Source organism: Chelonia mydas, chromosome 3, assembly GCF_015237465.2.
Source record: "Chelonia mydas isolate rCheMyd1 chromosome 3, rCheMyd1.pri.v2, whole genome shotgun sequence".
NCBI lineage: Eukaryota > Metazoa > Chordata > Testudines > Cheloniidae > Chelonia > Chelonia mydas.
In genome coordinates, this window is record NC_057851.1 from 167,991,527 (window position 1) to 168,011,583 (window position 20,057).

Below are 20,057 nucleotides of genomic sequence, written 5' to 3' on the forward strand. Positions count from 1 at the left end.
CTGTGGCAGAGCCAGGGGCTAAGCAATGAGCACCCTCCAGCATATTGGAAAGTTGGCGCACGTAGCTCCAGCCCCGGAGTCAGTGCCTATACAAGGAGCCGCATATTAACTTCTGGTTGGCCACCCCTGCACTAACTCCTGTTCAGGGAAAAGAAGGTGCTAATGTTGCTTAGGATGGATGGATGATCAGATTTCCACTCAGAAATCTACCAGGCTTTGAGGACTGCCCACCATACAGAACAACTTCTCCTTGACTCCTACCCCTTCTCTACTATGAGACACTCCAACCTAACCCATGGAGCTTCATTTTGTGAAATATTGGTCTCAGGGGATAACATGCTACCAGAGTTACTTCTCTTCTCTCGCCAGTGCAGCTTTGCCCTGTTGCACTGGTTTTTGCTGCCTTTTCTGGTGAAGGGGAACTTCCAATCTCAACAACCCCGCCCCCACCCATTTTAAAAATGTAAAATAGAAGATGCTGGGCTGGTCAAATTACCCATTACTGTCCCAAGCCCCGTGTAAAGCAAAAATTATTTACTGCAGTGGAACTTACAGAAGATAAAAATTCTGCATAGCTGGATGCTCCATATTAATAAATTCACCTATAAGTTGGTCTTGCCACCAACAGCTGTTTCTTATTATTAGCAGATGAGAACCTTGGGTTCTGGTTGTCTTCCTTGTATGATCAAATGCTAATGCTGTGGAGTTTTGGAAAATCACATTTCTTTTGAAGCAAACAATTATCTAACTTGACCAATAGCATCAGAACCTAGATTAAAGTTCTCAGGAGCATGTGTTCTAACAGATCACTTACTTCTCTAAACCTGCTAAACTGGCTACATAAAGTGTTCATATTACGCCTTCTCTTCATAAGTTTTGTTTTTTCAGTGTTGTGTATGCTTAAACTCTAAGGGTATGTCTACCCTGCAATTAGACACCTAAAGCTAACTCGCACTCGTGGGGCTCAGCCTATGGGGCTGTTTAATTCTAGTGTAGACGTCCAGGCTCAGGCTGGAGCCCAGACTCTCTAGGACCCTGAAACGTTAGAGGGACTCAGAGCTCAGATTGCAGCCAGAGCCTGGAAGTCTACATCGCAATGAAATAGCCCTGTAGCCTAAGCCCCAGGAGCCTGAGTCAGCTGGAATGGGCTAGCCGCGGGTTTTTAATTGCAGTGTAGACATACCCTAAAATGTTGTCAGATGGGAGTTAAACCATAACAAGGTGGGAGTTAAACCATAAAGTACTTTAAACTCCTTTGTCCAAGGAGTTTAAAGTACTTTACAAAAGATTAATTAAGCTTCAGAGCACCTCTGTGAGGTAACTGAAATAAGCAATATTGTCCTCAGCTTTAGTGGTCAGTACTTCCAAAAATCAGGTCATATGTCTTTAAAGATGGGGATCCAACATTTAGTCACCCAAACCCAGAAGTAACATTGGAAAATTTGGCCCTAAGTGATTTATTTAAGGTCACACAGCAAGTCAATGCAATGTGAGAGTTTTAAAATCTAATCCCTGCACTAACCACTAGGCCCTGTAGTTAACATTCTGTTCTTTATTTACTGTCATGTTTGGCAAATACCAAACATTGTACTTCGACTCCATAATCAATACAATCCATTCTATGAAACATAGAGCTTTATTTTCCTCTGACACTGGTGTAAATTAGGAGTAACAATAGTGAAAACTGACCTCAGGGATAACAGATTCAGACCCCCTGTTTATATAGTCAAAATGCACAGAAGCTACCAATTTTCAGAACACTTGTAATTCTTTGATCTAAACTTTTTTCTTTATTTTCACATTCAAAGGTTGACACTTGAAGAATGTAGCACTTTGTGTTTACTGAATGTTTTAAAATGTGAGTCTAAATCTCAAACTTGTGACTTTGAGACTATTCAAATTCATGATGACAAAATTATCCTTACTGTCATATTAGTATTTTCAGCTTTTTTCAATTCCAGCTTCATGTCTACAATCATTCTCTCTCCTAATTGAAGGCAGAATGCCACCAAAACAATAGAAAAATACTGTTTCCCTCTGAATGTACCATGCTTCTTCGTATAACATCTTGGACATTTCTGGATTCACTAGTTAGCGTTCAAACAGCATCAGCAATCAGCCACCCAAATATACTAGATTAGAAGTATGGGTTCTTTGAGTATTTGTGCATGTACATCCTACTCTAGTTGCACATATACCCTATACACACTAGAATAGAAATCTGAATTCCTTACTTACTTACATCCTGCACATCCTTGTGCTCTGCCCCCAAACCCAAGGGCAGAAAGGCTGAAACCATTCCTCGGTTCCTTCTTATCACCAGTGGCATCAAAATGAAACTAGGCTGTGTCTGCTTCTTACCCCTTACCACATTCTTCAAGACTATCCTTACCTTGCTACTTAAGGGTTATTTCCACAGAAATCCATCCTTTTTTTTCCCTTTAAAAATTTACTTAAACTTACTTTGTTTGGGTTTTTTTTTAAACAAATACTTCTTTTCTCTCAACACTTTTTGCCACAACCACTTAAAATAGCAAATTCAAAGCCTTTGGGCTTCATTCTGCCCATCTTGTTACAGACTCATTCTCCTTACAGAGCGTCATAGCTCTTTATTTCATCTCAACAAGAGCCATGAGCCTGACCATTGCTTTGATGGTCATTCTCCTCAGGAATGAGAAAAATCTAGAGACACCCATCTAAAATTATATCATCTGGAGGAGTTTATCAGAGGCACTTAGGACCCAGAAGAACAGGCATCAAGCTTCAAGATGGAACCGTCCACCTCTAAATCCTACACTGTCAGCACCCCCATCGACTGGAATATGACTCCCGAAGATGGAACTGGTAAGGAATCTGGCCAAGCACTGACAAGCCCGATAGAATTAGTAGCATGCCAAAGATCAGCTTGGCACCAATGGCTGCTCCAGCACCGAAGACTGGTACTGTCTCCTCCATGCTGAGGCAAGGTAGATGAGAGCCCCAGACTAAGCATAGTTCCTGGCACTGGTCTTTCTCCCCTAAGAATAGGAAAGTTGAAAGGCCTAAGAAGAGCTGTTCACCTCTACTCTCCTCCCAGGGACTGAGCACAAAGTGCTCTTATGCTTCAGGGCAAGCGACAATGGTTTCAGCTTTAGGTCAGCTACCCTGGTTCCTGCCGATACCAATTCCTCAATGCCAGTCATCACGGTACTGATATTTGAGCCAGCACTGGCAACTGAGCCACTAGCTTCTCCCAAAGACTCATCATCATCATCATCTCCTCCTCCTGACAAGGTGCCTCTTTTGGTTCTGGATTATTTCAGGACTTTTCAAGAGCTGCTGTCTCAAATTGCTGTCACACTGAAAACTGAAACCTCAGTGACTGATGAAAGGTCCATAAGTTATTTGATATCTTCCATTCCTCCACTGTGGGCAGGTTGCCAATGCCGATAAATGAAGGCATCTTGGAGCCAGCTACAGATCTCTGGAAGACCACCACTACCCTTGCATCACTGCAAAATCAGCAGAAAAAAAATAAAGTTCCACGGAGAAGCTTTGAAAAGTTCTATACACATTCAATCCCTGACTCTTGGGTATATCTCTGTGGTTCATGAGAAAGCACGCCTGCATGGTCTACCAACAGTTACTCCTGAAGATAAAGACCCCAAAAAGCTGTATCTCTTTGGAAGGAAAGCTTACTCCTGCACTTCATTCCAACTACACATACTGAATTACCATGCATTATTCATCAAGTATGATTTTTTGATGTGGGACAAAGTGTTTCCTTTTGTGAACAAGCTTCCTCCAGAAATCAGGGAGACATCAAAGGCCACTGAGAGGCAATGTAGCCTAGTAGCATTGGACTGGGACTCAGGGACCTACATTCTATTCCCAGCTCTGCCACTGGCCTGCTGGGTGACCTTGAGTAAGTCACTTTACCTCTCTGTGCCTCAATTTCCACATCTGTAAAATGGGGATAATGATACCGACTTTCCTTGTAAAGCACCCAGACCTATGAATGAAAAGTGCTATATAAGAGCTAGGGTATTTCTTATTATTACTATTATATCTTGTTATCACTATATTGGTGGAGGGATGCTCAGAACATTCGGAAAGGCATAACCTTCTCCACCCCTCCTCCTACAAAGACACTGACCATAGATGCATCAGGAACTGGTTGTGGTCTTCACCTGGACTACCTTCAGATACATGGGATATGGTCCCAGAAGGAGATGAGCCTCCCCGTAAACATCCTAGAACTCTGGAAAATCAGATTATCTGCAAACCATTCCTTATAGTTTTAAAGAATTCCACTGCACAGCTCTTCACAGACAACACATCTGCATTGTATTATATATTGTTCATCACCTCTATGCCAAGAGGAAATCAGATTATGGACATGGTCAACTCCATGGGATAACCCCAGTTGCTCTTCATCTTCCAGGAGTCAACAACAACATAGCAGACAATCTGTCACCAATGGTCTCTGAAGAGCAACATCCTCAGCCTGATATTTCAACAATAGGAAATCCCATTATAGACTCATTTGCCATCAAAGAGAGCACAAAGTGCCCAGGTTTTGCTCCAGGAGGAGCCTGAGCCCAGGATCCATGCAAGACACTTTTCTCATACCACAGAATCAAGTTCTGATGATATGTAAAGTCCAGAAGGACTGCAGCTATATCTGGCACTGCTTGATGTCCTGGTAATGATCCCTTATGGACATCTGCTTTGCGATGTCCACAAAAACATCTTTTTTCCGGTATCCAGCCACAACAACTTCCTGAACCAATGCTTCTTCCCAGATGACGATCTGATCCATGGTCTCAGCATGGCTCCAAGCAGCTGTGCAAGACATGTTGTGGGCTTCGGGACTGCTATCACAATTGTATCCTGAGATCCAGGAGCAAATGGGCAACATCTGGCTCCAAACCAGCTTCTTATGGGGGTGCGTGGTTGTGCTTGGAACTTGATCAGAGCAGGGAGGGCACACAGGTAACCGGACAGGTTAGTAATTGTCAACCTGCAAAGCACTGTGGGGTAGCCATTAAAAGCATGCAAAAAGTATTGTGTAGCAGTTGGTCATATGGATGCAAACGAATTCAATTTGGAGGAAACTGTGTCCACTTTGCAAGATGACTCCAGAGTTGGCGACATATGCAGAATTAGAGTGCAGTGATGGATTGTGTCATGTGTATGTAAGCATTTTCAAACCAGATTAACTTGAGTTGAGCGAGTTTAAAACCCCCATGTAGACAAGCGCTCCAGCTCTCTGAACTCTCATTCAGTTCAACTAAAATCTTCCTTGCAACAATTTCACTATGCCAACTTCCTAGCCAGTCATACTCAATTTTTCCCACTCTACTGTATCCAGCGCTGCTTCACACTTATCTGTCGATCTTAATATTGTCCTTTCAGGACTCATGGACCCTACCCCTTTGAATGCCTTTCTGCTCTCTAAACCATTTCACTCTCAAAAGGGCCTTTTTGGTGGTCATTACATCAGTCAGTAGGGTCATCTAACTCCAAACTCTCCTGGCTGACCTTCCTTACACAGCATTCTGCAGAGATAAGGTGGTGCTGACATCTCACACTAAATTTATTTGCAAAGTTGTTTCAGACTTTCATTTAAATCAATCCATTAATCCCCTCATTTTCTTTACAAAACCTACTCCTACCCGTCAGAGAAGAAATTTCATACTTAGACATTTCAAGGGCCTTGCTATATTACTTGAATAGGACAAGCCCTTTTAGACAACCAATCTTTTTGTTTCCATAAGTAGCACTTCTAAAAGACAATCCATATTTTTCCCAGAGAATGTCTAAATGGATTATGCCATGTATTCAGTCTGTTATTACATGGTTGATATACCTCTTCTGCCAAATATTTGACTATGGCTCAGGCTGCCTTGTCTGCATATTTCAGAAATATAACCATGTCTGAGATGTGCCAGAGAGCTACCTGGAGTAATCCCCTCACTTTTGTTAAACATTTTGTCCTTGATTTGGGCGCAAGATTGGATGCCAAATTTGGGAGGTCAGTGTTACAATCAGTGTTTAATTAGTGGCAACTAGGACTCCTTAGTTTTACCATCCAGACGGAGCATTGCTTGCCAGTCACCTAGAGGGGGGAGTGGGATGCACATGGACAATTTCTCAAAGAAAAAAACCCCAGCAACTTACTTCGCAATAACTGTGGCTCTTCAAGATGCTGTCCTACAGTGTGGATCTCATGACCTGCCATCCATACACACTTTTTTTTGGTGAGTCTTTCTTAAATTGATTTTCTGAATTAGCACTAGAACTGATGGGTGTTCGAGACTTCTCTGCCCTTTATATGCCGTTGGCCGGGGTGGGGCACAAGGACATGCAGGGCGCAGGTGCAGCCACACAAACACTGCAAATCAAAGATGCTAGTCTCATGTGCTTGGGGCACGTGCACCTAGAGTGGGACCCACACAGACAAAATGTTTTGAAGAACCATAATTACTGTGAGGTAAGTAAATGTTTTGTTTTAAATCAGCAATAAGAGCCAAATACTACATAATGCTGTGGAGCTTTATAGAGTCTCTGAGCATCTTCAACTTCCACTAAAGTCAATAGGAATCAAAGGCACTCCATACTTTGGAGAATCAAGTCTAAATTCCTAGGAGCAAAGGAGCATCATGAATCCAGAGGATCCCTGAACCTGGAACTCTGGTTGTGGAGTTAGTGTGCCTTATTATTTCATATTGCTCTATTGCAATGCTGTTGTGTATTTTCATTGTTTCCTATCCAGAGTAAAGTTCACATCAGTTTGCTCTTTCTTTTCCGGCTCTAGTTTGCCTATCATTCAGGCATCTGAATGTTCTATATCCTACAGGTTAAAATAAGTATTGTACTAGATAAAAGCAGCATGTTTTCAAAACTGACCTAAACTATTTTGTTGCTAATCCCACAGTTACTTTTATTCTCAGATCTAAGACCAGTTGTTCTGTTGAATATGTTACATAATTTTATAGCGCTGATCCCCTCAGAAGCAATGGAACAAACTAGCTCAGCACAATTACAAAGAACAGGAAGAATTAGAATGAGTTATGCTGGCATAACCTGTTTGCCTAGAATAAAATGCCAACATCTTTGCTTATATGAGTTGGATAAACTTACCATAAAAGTCAAAAGGATTTGATTGTTCAGGACAGGCGTAGCTGCAATCACTAAAAAATGTGATCATTTCTGAAGGGTCCCCACAGAAAACCAATTCTCCAAAACTCATGATGGCGATTTTGTCAAATAACTGGTTGGACAACACAACATATATTAATGAGATCAACTTACTACTAACAAGGAAAACATTAATATTGGAATAGTACTTTATAATTTGGTAAATAAAGGCCCTTTAGCAAGCAAGTGTAGATTTGCCCTGTCATTACATTTCCTTATTGTATTTCTGCACTGCCAAATGTCTTTTTAATCATAAACTGTTAGAACTGACCCTTCTTAAAGGTATTGGATCCTACCGGGTATGAAGAGAAAGGTGCAGTCTGAGCACAGGAATGGGAACCATGAACTCTTGACTTCTCAGTTTTGACACAGCCTTGCTTTGTGACCTTGGTCAAGTTGCTGACCCTCTTTGGGTCTCAGTAACCCCAATCTGTAAAATGGGTGCAAAAATACTAATCTGCCTCAGGAGGGTCAGACATACATGCTTACCACTTTCTGAAAGCCAGGTCCCTGTAAAGGTGTCTCAGGTTGGATACACAAAATCACCAGCCACTTTTGAAAAAATTGGCCATTAAGTACATTGTCTTTTTAAAAAAAATAAAGACAAACTACACCCAACTGTGCCTCAACCTATCTGTTATTAGTTGGTCAATTTCTTGCGTCACAGAAGAAATGGGTTTTGGAGAGGAATTTGAAGGAATCTGGAGAGGAATTTGTTATAAGTTCAGAAAGACAGGAAGGAGGAAGGCATGAAGGCGGTTGTGGACAAACAAGCAGTTGAGGTTAGCATCAGTGGTACAGCAGAGGGATCAATGGGAAGTGTGACTAGAGACAAGAACAGAGCAGCAGAAAGGGGCAGAGCTTTAAGGGTCTGGAAGGTGAGGACAAGCAGCTTGAATTTGACGCAGTCGAAAATGGGAACTAGTGTTGGAATTTGAAGATAGACTGTATTTAATTTTGTACTAAATAATTCTCATCTTCAAGAAAAACTGCATGGAGTGATGCTCAGTAAGAAGCTATTATCATTTTAATATTCCTTACCCTGAAAAGTTCTGACCGTGGTTGATGAATTGTAATAATCACAATTCTGTCTTGGCGTGCAAGTTCCGAAAGCAACAAGACAATCTGATTTGCAGTCATGCAGTCCAGTCCTGTAGTTGGTTCATCGAGTAACATGACTTCTGTGAATATAACAGGGATAATTTCTGAAAACTCAGTTAAATGGTAAGCAAATTGTATAGTTTCTGTCCTTTATAGGTCATTCAATGCACGCTGTAGAATTATCTCTAAAGTGTGACAGCCATGCAAACCTGTGTACACATTTATTTCTCTGGCCTGATCCTTCAGCCTTTACTTGGTTCAGTGGTCCATTTTCAACCACAGTGAATACAGAGTGCAAGATCAGGTCCTCTCTTTGATACTCAGAATTAGAACTTGATCATTTTTTCATGTTAACTTTTTCTCAGTGAAGCTACCAAAATAGATTCAGTGTGTTTGTCAGCTTTTAGAATTAGCATTATAAAATGATGCTTTTAAGGATAGGATGCTACATAAAATTAGCTAAAAGTGTGTATTCTGCATGTACACAGTATACACAACTGTGCTTTATATAATGAACTATTTAAAATTATCCTGTAGTACAGTATGTCGTTCTGTACATGAACCAGTCTTATTAGTGCATTATTTTCTTTGTAATTTTAATGTGTATTTTATTATACATAAGAATTTGGGGGGTGGGAGATGGAGGAAGAGAGATACAGTCCTGGAAAATGAATTATTTTATTTTTTCCACAAAAGAGGTACAGCGTGGACAATTCCCACTCTGACCAGTCTATCAATTTTATTAGTATCTATGACTGTTGTCATTGCACCAGAGTTCATACAGTGTATAATGTAGTGTACATCATTCATCAAGGGAAATTCAAATCTCATTTCATCACTGGCTGAATTAATGTAGCAAACTACAAATATTGATTCTTTGAATTATTGCAACATAGGTATTATATTGCCCCTTTTAAGTTCCCAACAGAAATCATAAATTTCTTCACAAAAATGTTCAAGAAAGTAGTGGATACAGCGTATCAGTGCTCTAAAAGTTGCATTAGCTAAGGTATGGGGTATGCTTCATTCACTGGCTGGTTGCATTAACTTATGTATGAGCACGGCTATACTGCTAAATGGTTATTCCAATTGAATTGCAAATTTAAGTAATTGTCAAGGCAAGTAGAGCTTGGGTATAGGCTACTTTTTTGGCTCTGTTTTGTATCCAAATAAATAAATATGAAGGACTAATTAATAATAATAAATAATAATATTTAGCACTTACATAGCACTTTGAAAACACAAAGTGCTGAGCAAACATTACAAAATTAATCCTTACAACGCCCCTCTAAAATAAGTACATTTTATTAGCTCTGTTTTACAGATGGGAAACAGAAGCACAGACAGTTGTAAAGGACTGAATTTAAGCATATGGTTAAACACATGCTTAAATCCCTAAGATCTATGCATGTGCTTAAACTTAACTATCAGGGTCTACGTGACTTGCCCAAGGCCACAGCATAGGTCAGTGACAAAACAGGAGTCTCAGCTTATGCGCTAGTCACTAGACATTTCTGCCTCTCTGCAGAGCTGATTGTGCAATGAGCCTGCATGTTGAAATCAATGGCAGTTTGGAATGTGGATCTGTGATAGAAGAAAAGTGCTATTATATTTTAAAATGTTATTTAGAGGTGGGTGGTGGGAGTGTGTGCAAAGTGACAGCATAATGAAAAGGACAAGGTATTTGTTTTATTCTGAAAAGCTGCTCAGTACTCACTAGGATCTTGTAATAGCTGGGCTGCAATTGAAACGCGACGCCTCTCACCACCAGAAATTCCCCGCAAAATACTGCTTCCAATTACATTAGCAGCAACATGGCTGAGACTCAGCTCAGCCATAACAGCATCTACCTGCAAAATAGTTACAATTTAAAAAGACACAAATGGTTCATCAGATTCTAGACCCAGCAGTTCTCTAACTGAGTGACATCTATTGTAAAATTGTTCATAATCTCTTTTTGCCTTTTTATCTGGTTTGGCTATTCTCTTCATGTCTGGCCACTTTGGACAGATATTCTTTTCCAAAATCAGAACAGGTAATCATCTTTGTCTAGAGGCCACTATCCTAGGCAACTTCTCACAAACAGCTTCATAGACTTCCATACCCCCGGCAGCAGCCATTTGCCCTCTTGCTAGAATGTTCTTCTACCAGACAGCTGGCTGTACCTGTATCTTGCCAGCTTTAGGGCACAAATAGAATTCATCTCCCCCCACACTCAGAAAATTGTAAAAATGGCATCCATTGCCAGCTCTATGAAATAAAGCGCCTGGATGGGCACAAGCGACACTAAGAAATTAACAAAAAGAAAAGGGGTACTTGTGGCACCTTAGAGACTAACAAATTTATTTGAGCATAAGCTTTCATGAGCTACAGCTCACTAACACGGCTGTTACTCTGAAACTAAGAAATTAACGACAGAGATAGACCTCTCCTTTTGGGTCTCCCAGTCCATTTCGTGTTTATTTTTCTTGTCTCTATTCAGATTGCTAGTTCAGTGGGGCTGTGTTTCTTCTGTGCATGGTGCAGGGCTGATCACTCTGTCAGGGGTTAACAAATAAATAATAATATCTTCAATTCCTCACAGTAAGCAGCAGTAAGTGAGGAGGATATAGAAGCTTTGTTCTTCTTCCAGGAGGGAAATGATGGAGTTCTAAATGTATGTAATGACGTAATGGTGCCCAGATACTATGGGGATGGCCACTTCAGGAGTTCTGAATTTGGTATCAAATTCAATCTCCCATGCGGTAGCAACTGGTACTGCTTCAGGAATGACAATTTCATTCCAAAGAGATAAGGTGGGTGAGAACATCTTTTATTGGACCAACTTCTGTTGGTGAGAGAGACAAGCCGTTGAGCTTACACAGAGCTCTTCTTTGGGTCTTCTTCTGTGTAAGCTCAAAAGCTTGTCTCTCTCACCAACAGAAGTTGGTCAAATAAAAGATGTTCTCAACCACCTTGTCTCGCTAATGTTCTGGAACTGATACAGCTACAGCAACACTAATTTTGTTCCAACACATTAATTATTTCTCCAGATGGAAGCATGACACAGAACTGGCATTCAGGAGACCAGAGAGTTTTATTCCTCGCTCAGTTGCTGAACTCCTTTGTGATCCCAAGCAAGTCACTTCACTTGTGCATGCCTGTTTCCTCATCTGTAAAATAGGAATGATGATACTTGGCTTCCTTTGTAAAGCACTGTGAGATCTATGGATTAAAAGTGCCATTGATGAAAGGATAATGTGAGAGCATGAATTGAACTTGGGAATCCAAATCTGCTAAAAGGTAGTGTCTATAAAATTAGGGTATCTGATCCACTGGACATATCTGAAAAGATTCCCTTGTTTGTCTCCGTGGAAGACTGACCTTCTTTTTAATGAAGTCGCTGGAGTGCTTCTGAAGTGCGAGTAAAGCAGTGTAAGTCAAAGATTCTTGTACGGTGAGATAACCTAACAAGATATCATTCTAGAAAAGGAAAAGAACAACAGTATTGTAGTAACTCTGGGCGTGGTTCTGCTTTGACACGCATTTCATACCAGCATAGTTCCATTGACTTCTGTAGAGTTACTCCTTATTTACAACAAGATTAGTGAAATCACAGTCAAGCCATATGATTCTATTATTATTATCACTACAATTTTGTGATAACAAAAAGGTCCATGCATATGAATTAAATTAAAAAACAACCTGTTGAACGTATGAGAAGCAGTCCTGAAATTGCTCTTTCTTCAGCTCATGCCCATTCATGTACACATCACCAAAGAAATTTCCTTTTTGTCTCAGTCTTCCTGATATTGCATCCAGCAGAGTTGTTTTTCCAGAGCCTGTTAGCCAGTTTACAAAAATTTTCATTCAGATTAATTCTTACTTTTACTATAGCAGAACCTATAGGCCCCAATCAGAGGCCAGGACTCCATTGTTCTAGACACTGTGCACAGGTCTAATGAAAAAATAGATATATATTTTATCACTAACAATGGTGTGAAAAGGCAGCCCATGAAAGTTAAATGGAGTGTTAGAGTCTGTGTAAATTTCTATTTATTTCTCATCACTTGTTAAGCACCCTCATTGTGCTTGATGCTATACAAAACATTGAGGACTACAATTCCTGTCCCATCTTTTACAATCTAAACAGAAAGACAAAACAGATCAGACAAGGATGGAAGACCAGGGCTGGTTCTGCCTCAGAGCATCAAGAGCACTTCTTCTTCTAGGAGCATTTTTGTAGGAAACTAGTAGGTTTCGTGGGAGAAATAAGTTCTGAGGAGAAATGTAAATGAAGAGATTTCACCTTTGGTTCCAGGGGCAAGAGGGAATTCCAGGAATAAGGGGCAACATGGGAGAAGTTATGAAGATGAGAGTGGGAGAAGGCCAGGAAGGTAGCAGGGAGACAGGAAGGCTGAGCAGAATAGTGAGGAAGAGGAGCAGTAGTAAGAGTCAAGAGCAGCGCTGTAGGTAGGGGCAGGTAGCTTGAACCACATTTGGAATGCAAGAGGAAGATAATGGGGGATTTGAGAGGGCCTAACTCCTGTGCAGCACATGGCCTATGCACCATTTAAGTATCACTGGAAGCTCAAAAAAGAGTTTAAGTAGGACTTAAGTGATGAATAAGCCCTGTGCTGGCCCTCTGCACAGGGTTGAATTTCATCCAAGATGAAAAAAAGATGAAAAACATTAGCCCAGGAAACCATACACATACACAGACCTGAAAAACTCTGGCAAGTTTGGAAGAAACCATATTGTGACACAGAGGCCCTTTGGAAAAAGATCCCCTGTTCTTTGTAAACAACTCTCATCTCAGGTCTGACAAACTCACTACACCAAACACATCTTGCAGTGTATTTATTCATAATGGGTAATGTAAGGTATCTACAGAAAGCTCGTAAATTATCAAGACTCATAATCATTGTGAAATGTATGTATGGGTAATATTGAAGAAATAATATAACTATATTGAAAGGATGCTTTTTTGGTCTTGGAGTAAAAGTTAGATACCAGGGGATAATTCATCACAGTGATGGATCATTCAGACAGAATTGTCAACACTCCCTGGTTAGCTAGTGAGGTAAGGCGAGGCTCAGTTGTCTAGCCTTGCTTCCCAAGACTATCGATGGGACAACTGCAAACAATTGAAACAACTTGGAGGTGAAAAAGGACCATTATAACAGACAGAGGGATCACCCTATCTGTGAATAAAGACAAAAGACTGTTTCACCATAATGCAGAGTGGGGGAAAGCACTCTGGATCCATTCACTGAGTAAACATCTTGTGGCGCGGGATGTTTTCATGAAAGTTTGGATCTTGGTTCCTGCAAAGCCAGCCAGCTCAACAACAGACTGAACTTTCAGGGGAAAACCTACTTTATTAGATAGGAAAGATAACTATTAATAAGCATAGGCCCGAGCTTGCGTTTTATGATTTTGTTTCATATTGTGACCATTCATTTCCATCACTATCTTGTTTCTAATTGATTCTTCATTGTTTCTTAAATAAGCCTGTGGGGGCAGAGGATCTGGAGTTTCTGTGAGTAGCCAGTTTAGGGGCTGGATATCACAGGGGAATGCTTCAAAATGACTTGGAGACCAGGATGCACCTATTGTTAACATGCAAGGCAAAGACCGGGCTGGCATAGCCTGGAGGAGAGTGCTTGAATGGCTGAAAGGCTGGTGGTGTCAGGGCACTAACTCAAAGTTACCATGGGCAAGACCCTCTCTCACCAGAGGCAGGGAGAAACAAGGTGACTTACTGTCCCTGGTACCCTGAGAACCACCACACATATATTCTACTGAGACTGCGACTGAAAATGCCACCTTTTTAAAGAGTACAGGTTGATGGTGACTATGTATGCATTGATACAGCTTTTCTTTTTCAGAAAGTCTTGATAGTCTGCAAGGGTTCCATTATTTAAAAATACAAATCTTCTGGCTAGATCCTTGACCCTGCTAAGCTCACTTGTGCAGTGCAAAGAGACCTTAAAGGCACCCTGCATGAGAATCTACAAGTAGTGTAAAGCCAGAATAGTTAGCTCCATACCAGCATCCCTCCCAGCCCCTTCAGGGTAGGCAGTGGGAGGGGATATTCTGGTGTCAAGGGTGTGGAGACTTAGGGCAGTGTGCTTCAGTAATCCTCACCAGTGTAATGCCCCCAAGAAGGCCATTCACTAGAGCCTGTTGACAATAATTGAAAAGTAAATTATTAATCTAAGTAAACCAGTGCTTATCCACATTGTGACCTTATTACAGAAGTGCCCACATTCAGAACAGTCTACAAAATTCATTTGGCATGATTTTTTTTAAAGTAGTATTGTTTTAGATTTGGAAGTTTTGAACTACTTACCAGAATTTCCCAAAATTGCCATAATCTGGCCACTCTCTATGTGAAATGAAACATCTTTGAGGATCTGCCGTGTGTATTTTTTATGATATGATGGGATATCCCACCAAAGTCCAACACGTTCTCTTTAAAAAAAAAGAAGGTTGAAAAGGCTGAAATGTGGCATTTGGAAGAATTTAAAATAACATGTAAAAAATATTTCAAAAATTGGGCTTGTGCCCTTTTTTGCTGCTTTGATGTATAAAGAGGATTGGAAAAAATTAATTTCTAAAAGGTTTTTTTTCTGCTTGTTTTTTATCTTAGTAGAACCAGACTTAACCTTCCTGATCTAACCTGGTTTTGGTGGAGGACCAAGGGGAGGTAGAAGTAATATTTATTGGGAGCTCTTTAATTGTAAGGATGAGGGTGTTAGACCTTTAACAAAACCACTGAAATTAAATAGAAATTAACAAAAAAACAAAGTTTTAAACAGACTTCACTAAAAATCCCTCCCCCTTTTAATAGCTCATTTTGTTCCGTATTGGCTCTGTTGGCATCACCAGTTCACTAGCTCTCCAGTCATATCAGAGTCTTCCAGCCAAGACAGAAGCTTAAATGTCTAAAAACAAGCAAAAGAAATGAAACCACAACCCTTTCAGGCTTTCTTTATATATCCTTCAGAGACCTTCTTTAAAGAATCACTTATGAAATCTTCAGAAAGCAGAATCACTCCTTACTCTCAGGAAAATATAGTCTTAATTACAAGACAGAGAGGACCAAATTCATCCTTGGTGTCTCCCTTCACTGGACTAAAACTAAGGTCCAACATCTTCAAACTATATCCCTGTTACTATTATGCTATAAATTAAGGGAAGTCTTATCCCTGTGGTCTGAGGATTAGTGCTATTGCAGAGTCCCAGCTTACATTGCTGGTCCTTACTAGCTTTACCTGACTGTGTAGGAGATTCCATGGACGCTGACACTGTTATGTGGAATCACAACAGACATCCTTTCTTCTGCTCTGGAACCCCAGCCGCTCCTTTCCATCTCAGTAGGCTGCATCATCCTCAGGCAGACTGGACACTTTACTTAAATCACCCTCTCAACCAGCTGGTAAGTCAGTTAATTCAAGTAAACACTCAGCCACCAGGTTGCTACCTCATTAATGAAGAGGGTATAGCTTCACTCTGCCAGTAGTCCACAGGATCAGTCATGGACCCAGCCTTATTTCTACACCCAGGAAATTACTCGACAGAAAGCTGTGTAGCTCTCAGTTCACTTTTCCTTTCTTCTCCTTTCCAAGCACAGTTGACAGATTAGCCATAACTATTATCTGATTAACCTTTAGCCTGAGCTGTTACTATCCTAGAAAACGAGAACATTACCCCATCTACAGAGACATGTAGACCAGAGAGACCCAGAGTGTCAGGAGAAACACCAGCTATATTTGTGTAGGGGTCTTGGAAAGGGGTCAAGCTCAAAACCAAGAGGAGAAGGATTTCCACAGTAAGCACAGTATTTAAAAACAGAAAAGAAAGTGGCAATACGGAGAGAAAGCTCCATCACAAATATGAAAGAAATGACTGAAAAAGTCCCATCGGAGCATGCCATTGGGAGCCAGGATACAGATCTGGATTTGTCGGTGAGTGGAGCTCATACAGAACTGAAGGGGAAACTCCTGCAGACAGCATTTAGCACTAGATATATGAAACAGCAAATTGGATTTGACATATAGTGTCCTCCATCTGCATGTGAATGTGGAATGAAGGCAATATATAGCCCTTAGAGAAGCAACATGGGCTGGTGGTCAAGGCACTTGATTGGGACACATGAAATCTGGGTTCTATTCTGGGTTTTGCCACAGACTTCCTGTGTAAACTTGTGTTTTAGTCCTCCCAGCTGTAAAGAAGGGATAATATAACTTCCACACCACACAAAGGAGTGCTGGGAGGATAAATGCATTAACATGCAAAAGGCACTCAGATATCGGTGGTAGGGGCCATATACATACTAAAATTAACTAAATGCATTTGCTGGGGAGTGTTACTATATAGAAAGTGACTTTAATATACTTTTCTGTTATGAGAAGCTGCTGTTTGAAATTGTTTCAGCAATTGTGGGTGGTTTCTGTATTGTTTCTATGAATAGTATGTGCCTTGATTTACGGGCTCAGTTTTGCAGTGCTATCTACCTGGACTCAAAGGGTTAAGTCAGACCTGATCTGAAGTTTGGCTGTATGCAGGAAGTGCGGACAGTTACTTTAGATAAGCCCAATCAACATATTCCAAAGATAATACATGTGTGAATTCCTTTGAAGCTTCACCTCCAAGCAATGTCTGGCTCAGAACAGGGGTAGATTGGAGGGGAATAAACCGGTCTGTCCAGATCATGGCAAATGAAGGGATGTGGAGAGGATAGTCTTGGGGGACGAGGGGGAAATCAGGAATAAAGACTGGATGAAAGCTGGGCCCATAGCTCAAAGGAAAAAGGAAGATTCTGTAAGAGGACAGGGAGTTAGAAGTAGGAACTGCAGGCATGCAGGCTCTCCCTCACTTAAGGCTGAAGACTGCCTGGGCTAAACAGGACCTGCTTAACTATGTAAGGAGAAGCTAAAAATAAAAATTTCAAAACTTCTTGTGCATTTTTGCTCAGAAATAGGACCAAGGTTGAATGAAATTGGGTCCATTTTCATTTTGAAAGTGGACATGTTTAAGACAAAAAACAAACAAGCAAGCAAACAAATGAACAAAAAACTCACCACATATTCCTTTGAATTGCACTTTGAGTTTTTCACACCCCCCTAGGGCAGAGTAATTTTCCAAGTACTAGACAGAGGTAACTCATTTCAACTCTTTACATTTTGTGCTACAGTAACTAAATCAATTGTTTCAGAGTAACAGCCATGTTAGTCTGTATTCGCAAAAAGAAAAGGAAAGCTTATGTCAAATAAATTGGTTAGTCTCTAAGGTGCCACAAGTACTCCTTTTCTAAATCAATTGTACTATTATTACACATTGAAAGCATTTCCCTTGCTGCCTCTCATTTTTTAAATGCTGTTTAGAGAGAGAGAGAAGTGAGTTGTAATTAATTTTCTAATAATTCCTATAGGCAAAGAGGAGATTCAGAGACAGTATTTTTTGCTCTGAAGAGGATAACAATCTGTATTTCACCTACAGTGGCAAATCAAATGTCCTAGAGGTCAGAGAGCTCAACTACCAGGTACAAGGTCTACTTTATCTTGCTAACGTATACAACAATTTCCTGCTTGTAACAGTTAGACATTGTAAAAAGTAACGTGAGTTAAATTACATATAGCAACTGGGACCTTATCTTATAGTTGTTGTACATACAAACATCATTGAAGCCATGGAAGTTTTGGGTGCATGGTAAATACAGGATCAGGTCCTTGGCTGCATTTTAAATAGTGGGCTAGAAAGATCCTCAGTTGCAGCTGAGATATACTTCACACCGCTCAGGGGTGTGACAGCCACCTTAGTGTTCTCCTGATCTGGGCAGGCTCAGGGCAGCTTGAAGTTACGCCTAGATGACCAAAATCCAGGGGGCTACTGTGGCAACTGGGGATCACCAGCGTGAAGGGTTATGTCTCCTTTCTCTCAGGAACATACCCTACGCTGGACAGAGAGTTGCAAAATACTAAATAGCTGCCACAGACCTCACAAATCATGCCCGTTGATTTAACAAGAAGAAATTCAGTTTGCAAAGCGTTAATGCTTTGTGTATATTTGGTAAAGGGCAGGGCAGTATTTGCATTTTCAAACAGACAAATACACAGTATCTTTTATTCTAGAGAGACAGACAGATATTTGGTAATCAACCAGTTTGGCAGTCAATCAATGATAAGAAAGAATATATGGAAACAATGCATGGTTGGCAAATGGAATTAGCTAAAACATAGTTTTGAGAATTTGCATCAGGTTGGTTGCAGCTATTTTCATGCATTTTCCACTTTGTAATATCTTAATTTTTTAAAATATTTATTGCTACAGTATTGACTTTCTGAATGGAGGGCTTTTTTTTCTATTTATTTACATTAGGTTAACATGGCATCTCAGATTCCCTGGTATGAGAACCTAGCAGAGATGAAAATGCCTTGGATGTGGAACACAGGCCCAGATTCCCATGTGCCAGCAATCCAGAATCTGAACTTTAAAGTTCAAAGTGGCCAGATGCTAGCTATTATAGGAAGCTCTGGTAGGACTGAAAGCTTTACTGCATTGACCAAGCCTTTACAATAAAATATACAATAGATGACAACAGCACTACTGAAGCCCTTGAATGCCAAAGGATATATAACCATCCAACAGAGAAACACTCCCTAGAAATATATGTTATACATCACTGCAGTATGCTCATAAAAAATATACGGTGGGCCCCCAGCAGAAGACAGATTTTGTTTGGGAAAGAATTTTTGTCATGATTTGTACATATGCTTGCCACACAGTTTCTTAAAGGATGGTTTTTCATCATTTGATTTTATGGGCCAGATTTCCTGGGTCTGCCTGGAACAGTGCAAGGTGCCCGCAGTCCCTGCACTGCTGGGAGTGAAGGGGCCTTGCACTGGCTGGCCCACCTCCAAAAGTGAGTGATCAACAGCTATCCTGACCTCAGCCAGCGCTGAGCGTGTGCAGAGGCAGTACTTCCACCTTATGTCCACAGCCTGTCTTACTGCGGAGGTCAGTGGAATTTCCTCCATAATTCACCTGCTTCCTGGAGTTGTCTGGGTCTGAGATTTGCTTTCAAAACAAAGTTGTACCTTGGGAATCTTCCCTGATAAAAGAGCTTTGGATGGAACAATATTATATTGCTGTGTATTTGTTAAGTAGCTTACAGCGAGCACAAACCCCATTCACCTAACTGGTCTTAAACAGTTTAAAAAAAAGTTTATTAACTATTTTATCAAATACTTTAGTGAGGTTGGTCAAAATTTCTGAGGGGTTTCACTTTATTGTTAGTAATCACTGTGTCAGTCACAAGTGGATTGATATATGGTTTGCAAATGGATGGATTTCTTTAAAAAAAACACCTACATAAAAAACCCTCAAATCATCAAGCAGGGAATTAATCTTCTAAAATGAAGAGCAGCAATACATGAAATAATAAATAAAATAATAATAATTAATAATGAAGGAACTGTGTGCATGTTTACAAACTATATCGCACAACATGAGAGAACAAGACATTTGTTATTTATTTCCAAATGTCATTTTGCTTCCATTATTTTAGTCTTGTTCCCCCTAAGTGTGAGCCAATATTGCATTGTTTAAAAACCACCATATTTATTCATGTTCACAATTCATTCCACAAAGCAAGCTTATAATACAAATTTAGGCCAAGTCCTGCAATCAGATCCAGTAGTGTGGACCCTATGTCCATGCAGAACCCCCTGAGGCCAATGGGACGACTCCTGTGCCTAAAGTTAAGCCTGTGTAAAAGGTGTTTTGCT

At 40.5% G+C, this 20,057-nt stretch overlaps 1 protein-coding gene across 3 annotated transcripts in view; it reads left to right on the forward strand.

Moving 5' to 3' along the window:
* The window catches only part of LOC102933386 (cytoplasmic dynein 2 light intermediate chain 1), a 116,703-nt gene that overhangs the window by 75,523 nt on the left and 21,123 nt on the right, over window positions 1-20,057 (forward strand). Inside the window, exons 1-3 of one of the 3 annotated variants that reach the window (XM_043543770.1) lie at window positions 13,399-15,706; window positions 17,702-17,812; window positions 18,649-18,805. In XM_043543770.1, the coding sequence (XP_043399705.1) occupies window positions 15,563-15,706; window positions 17,702-17,812; window positions 18,649-18,805 (412 nt within the window). In that variant the 5' untranslated portion in view covers window positions 13,399-15,562. Of the gene's footprint in view, window positions 1-13,398; window positions 15,707-15,730; window positions 16,236-17,701; window positions 17,813-18,648; window positions 18,806-20,057 lie in introns of those variants that run through there. The other 2 variants (XM_043543771.1, XM_043543769.1) reach the window with 2 other exon arrangements.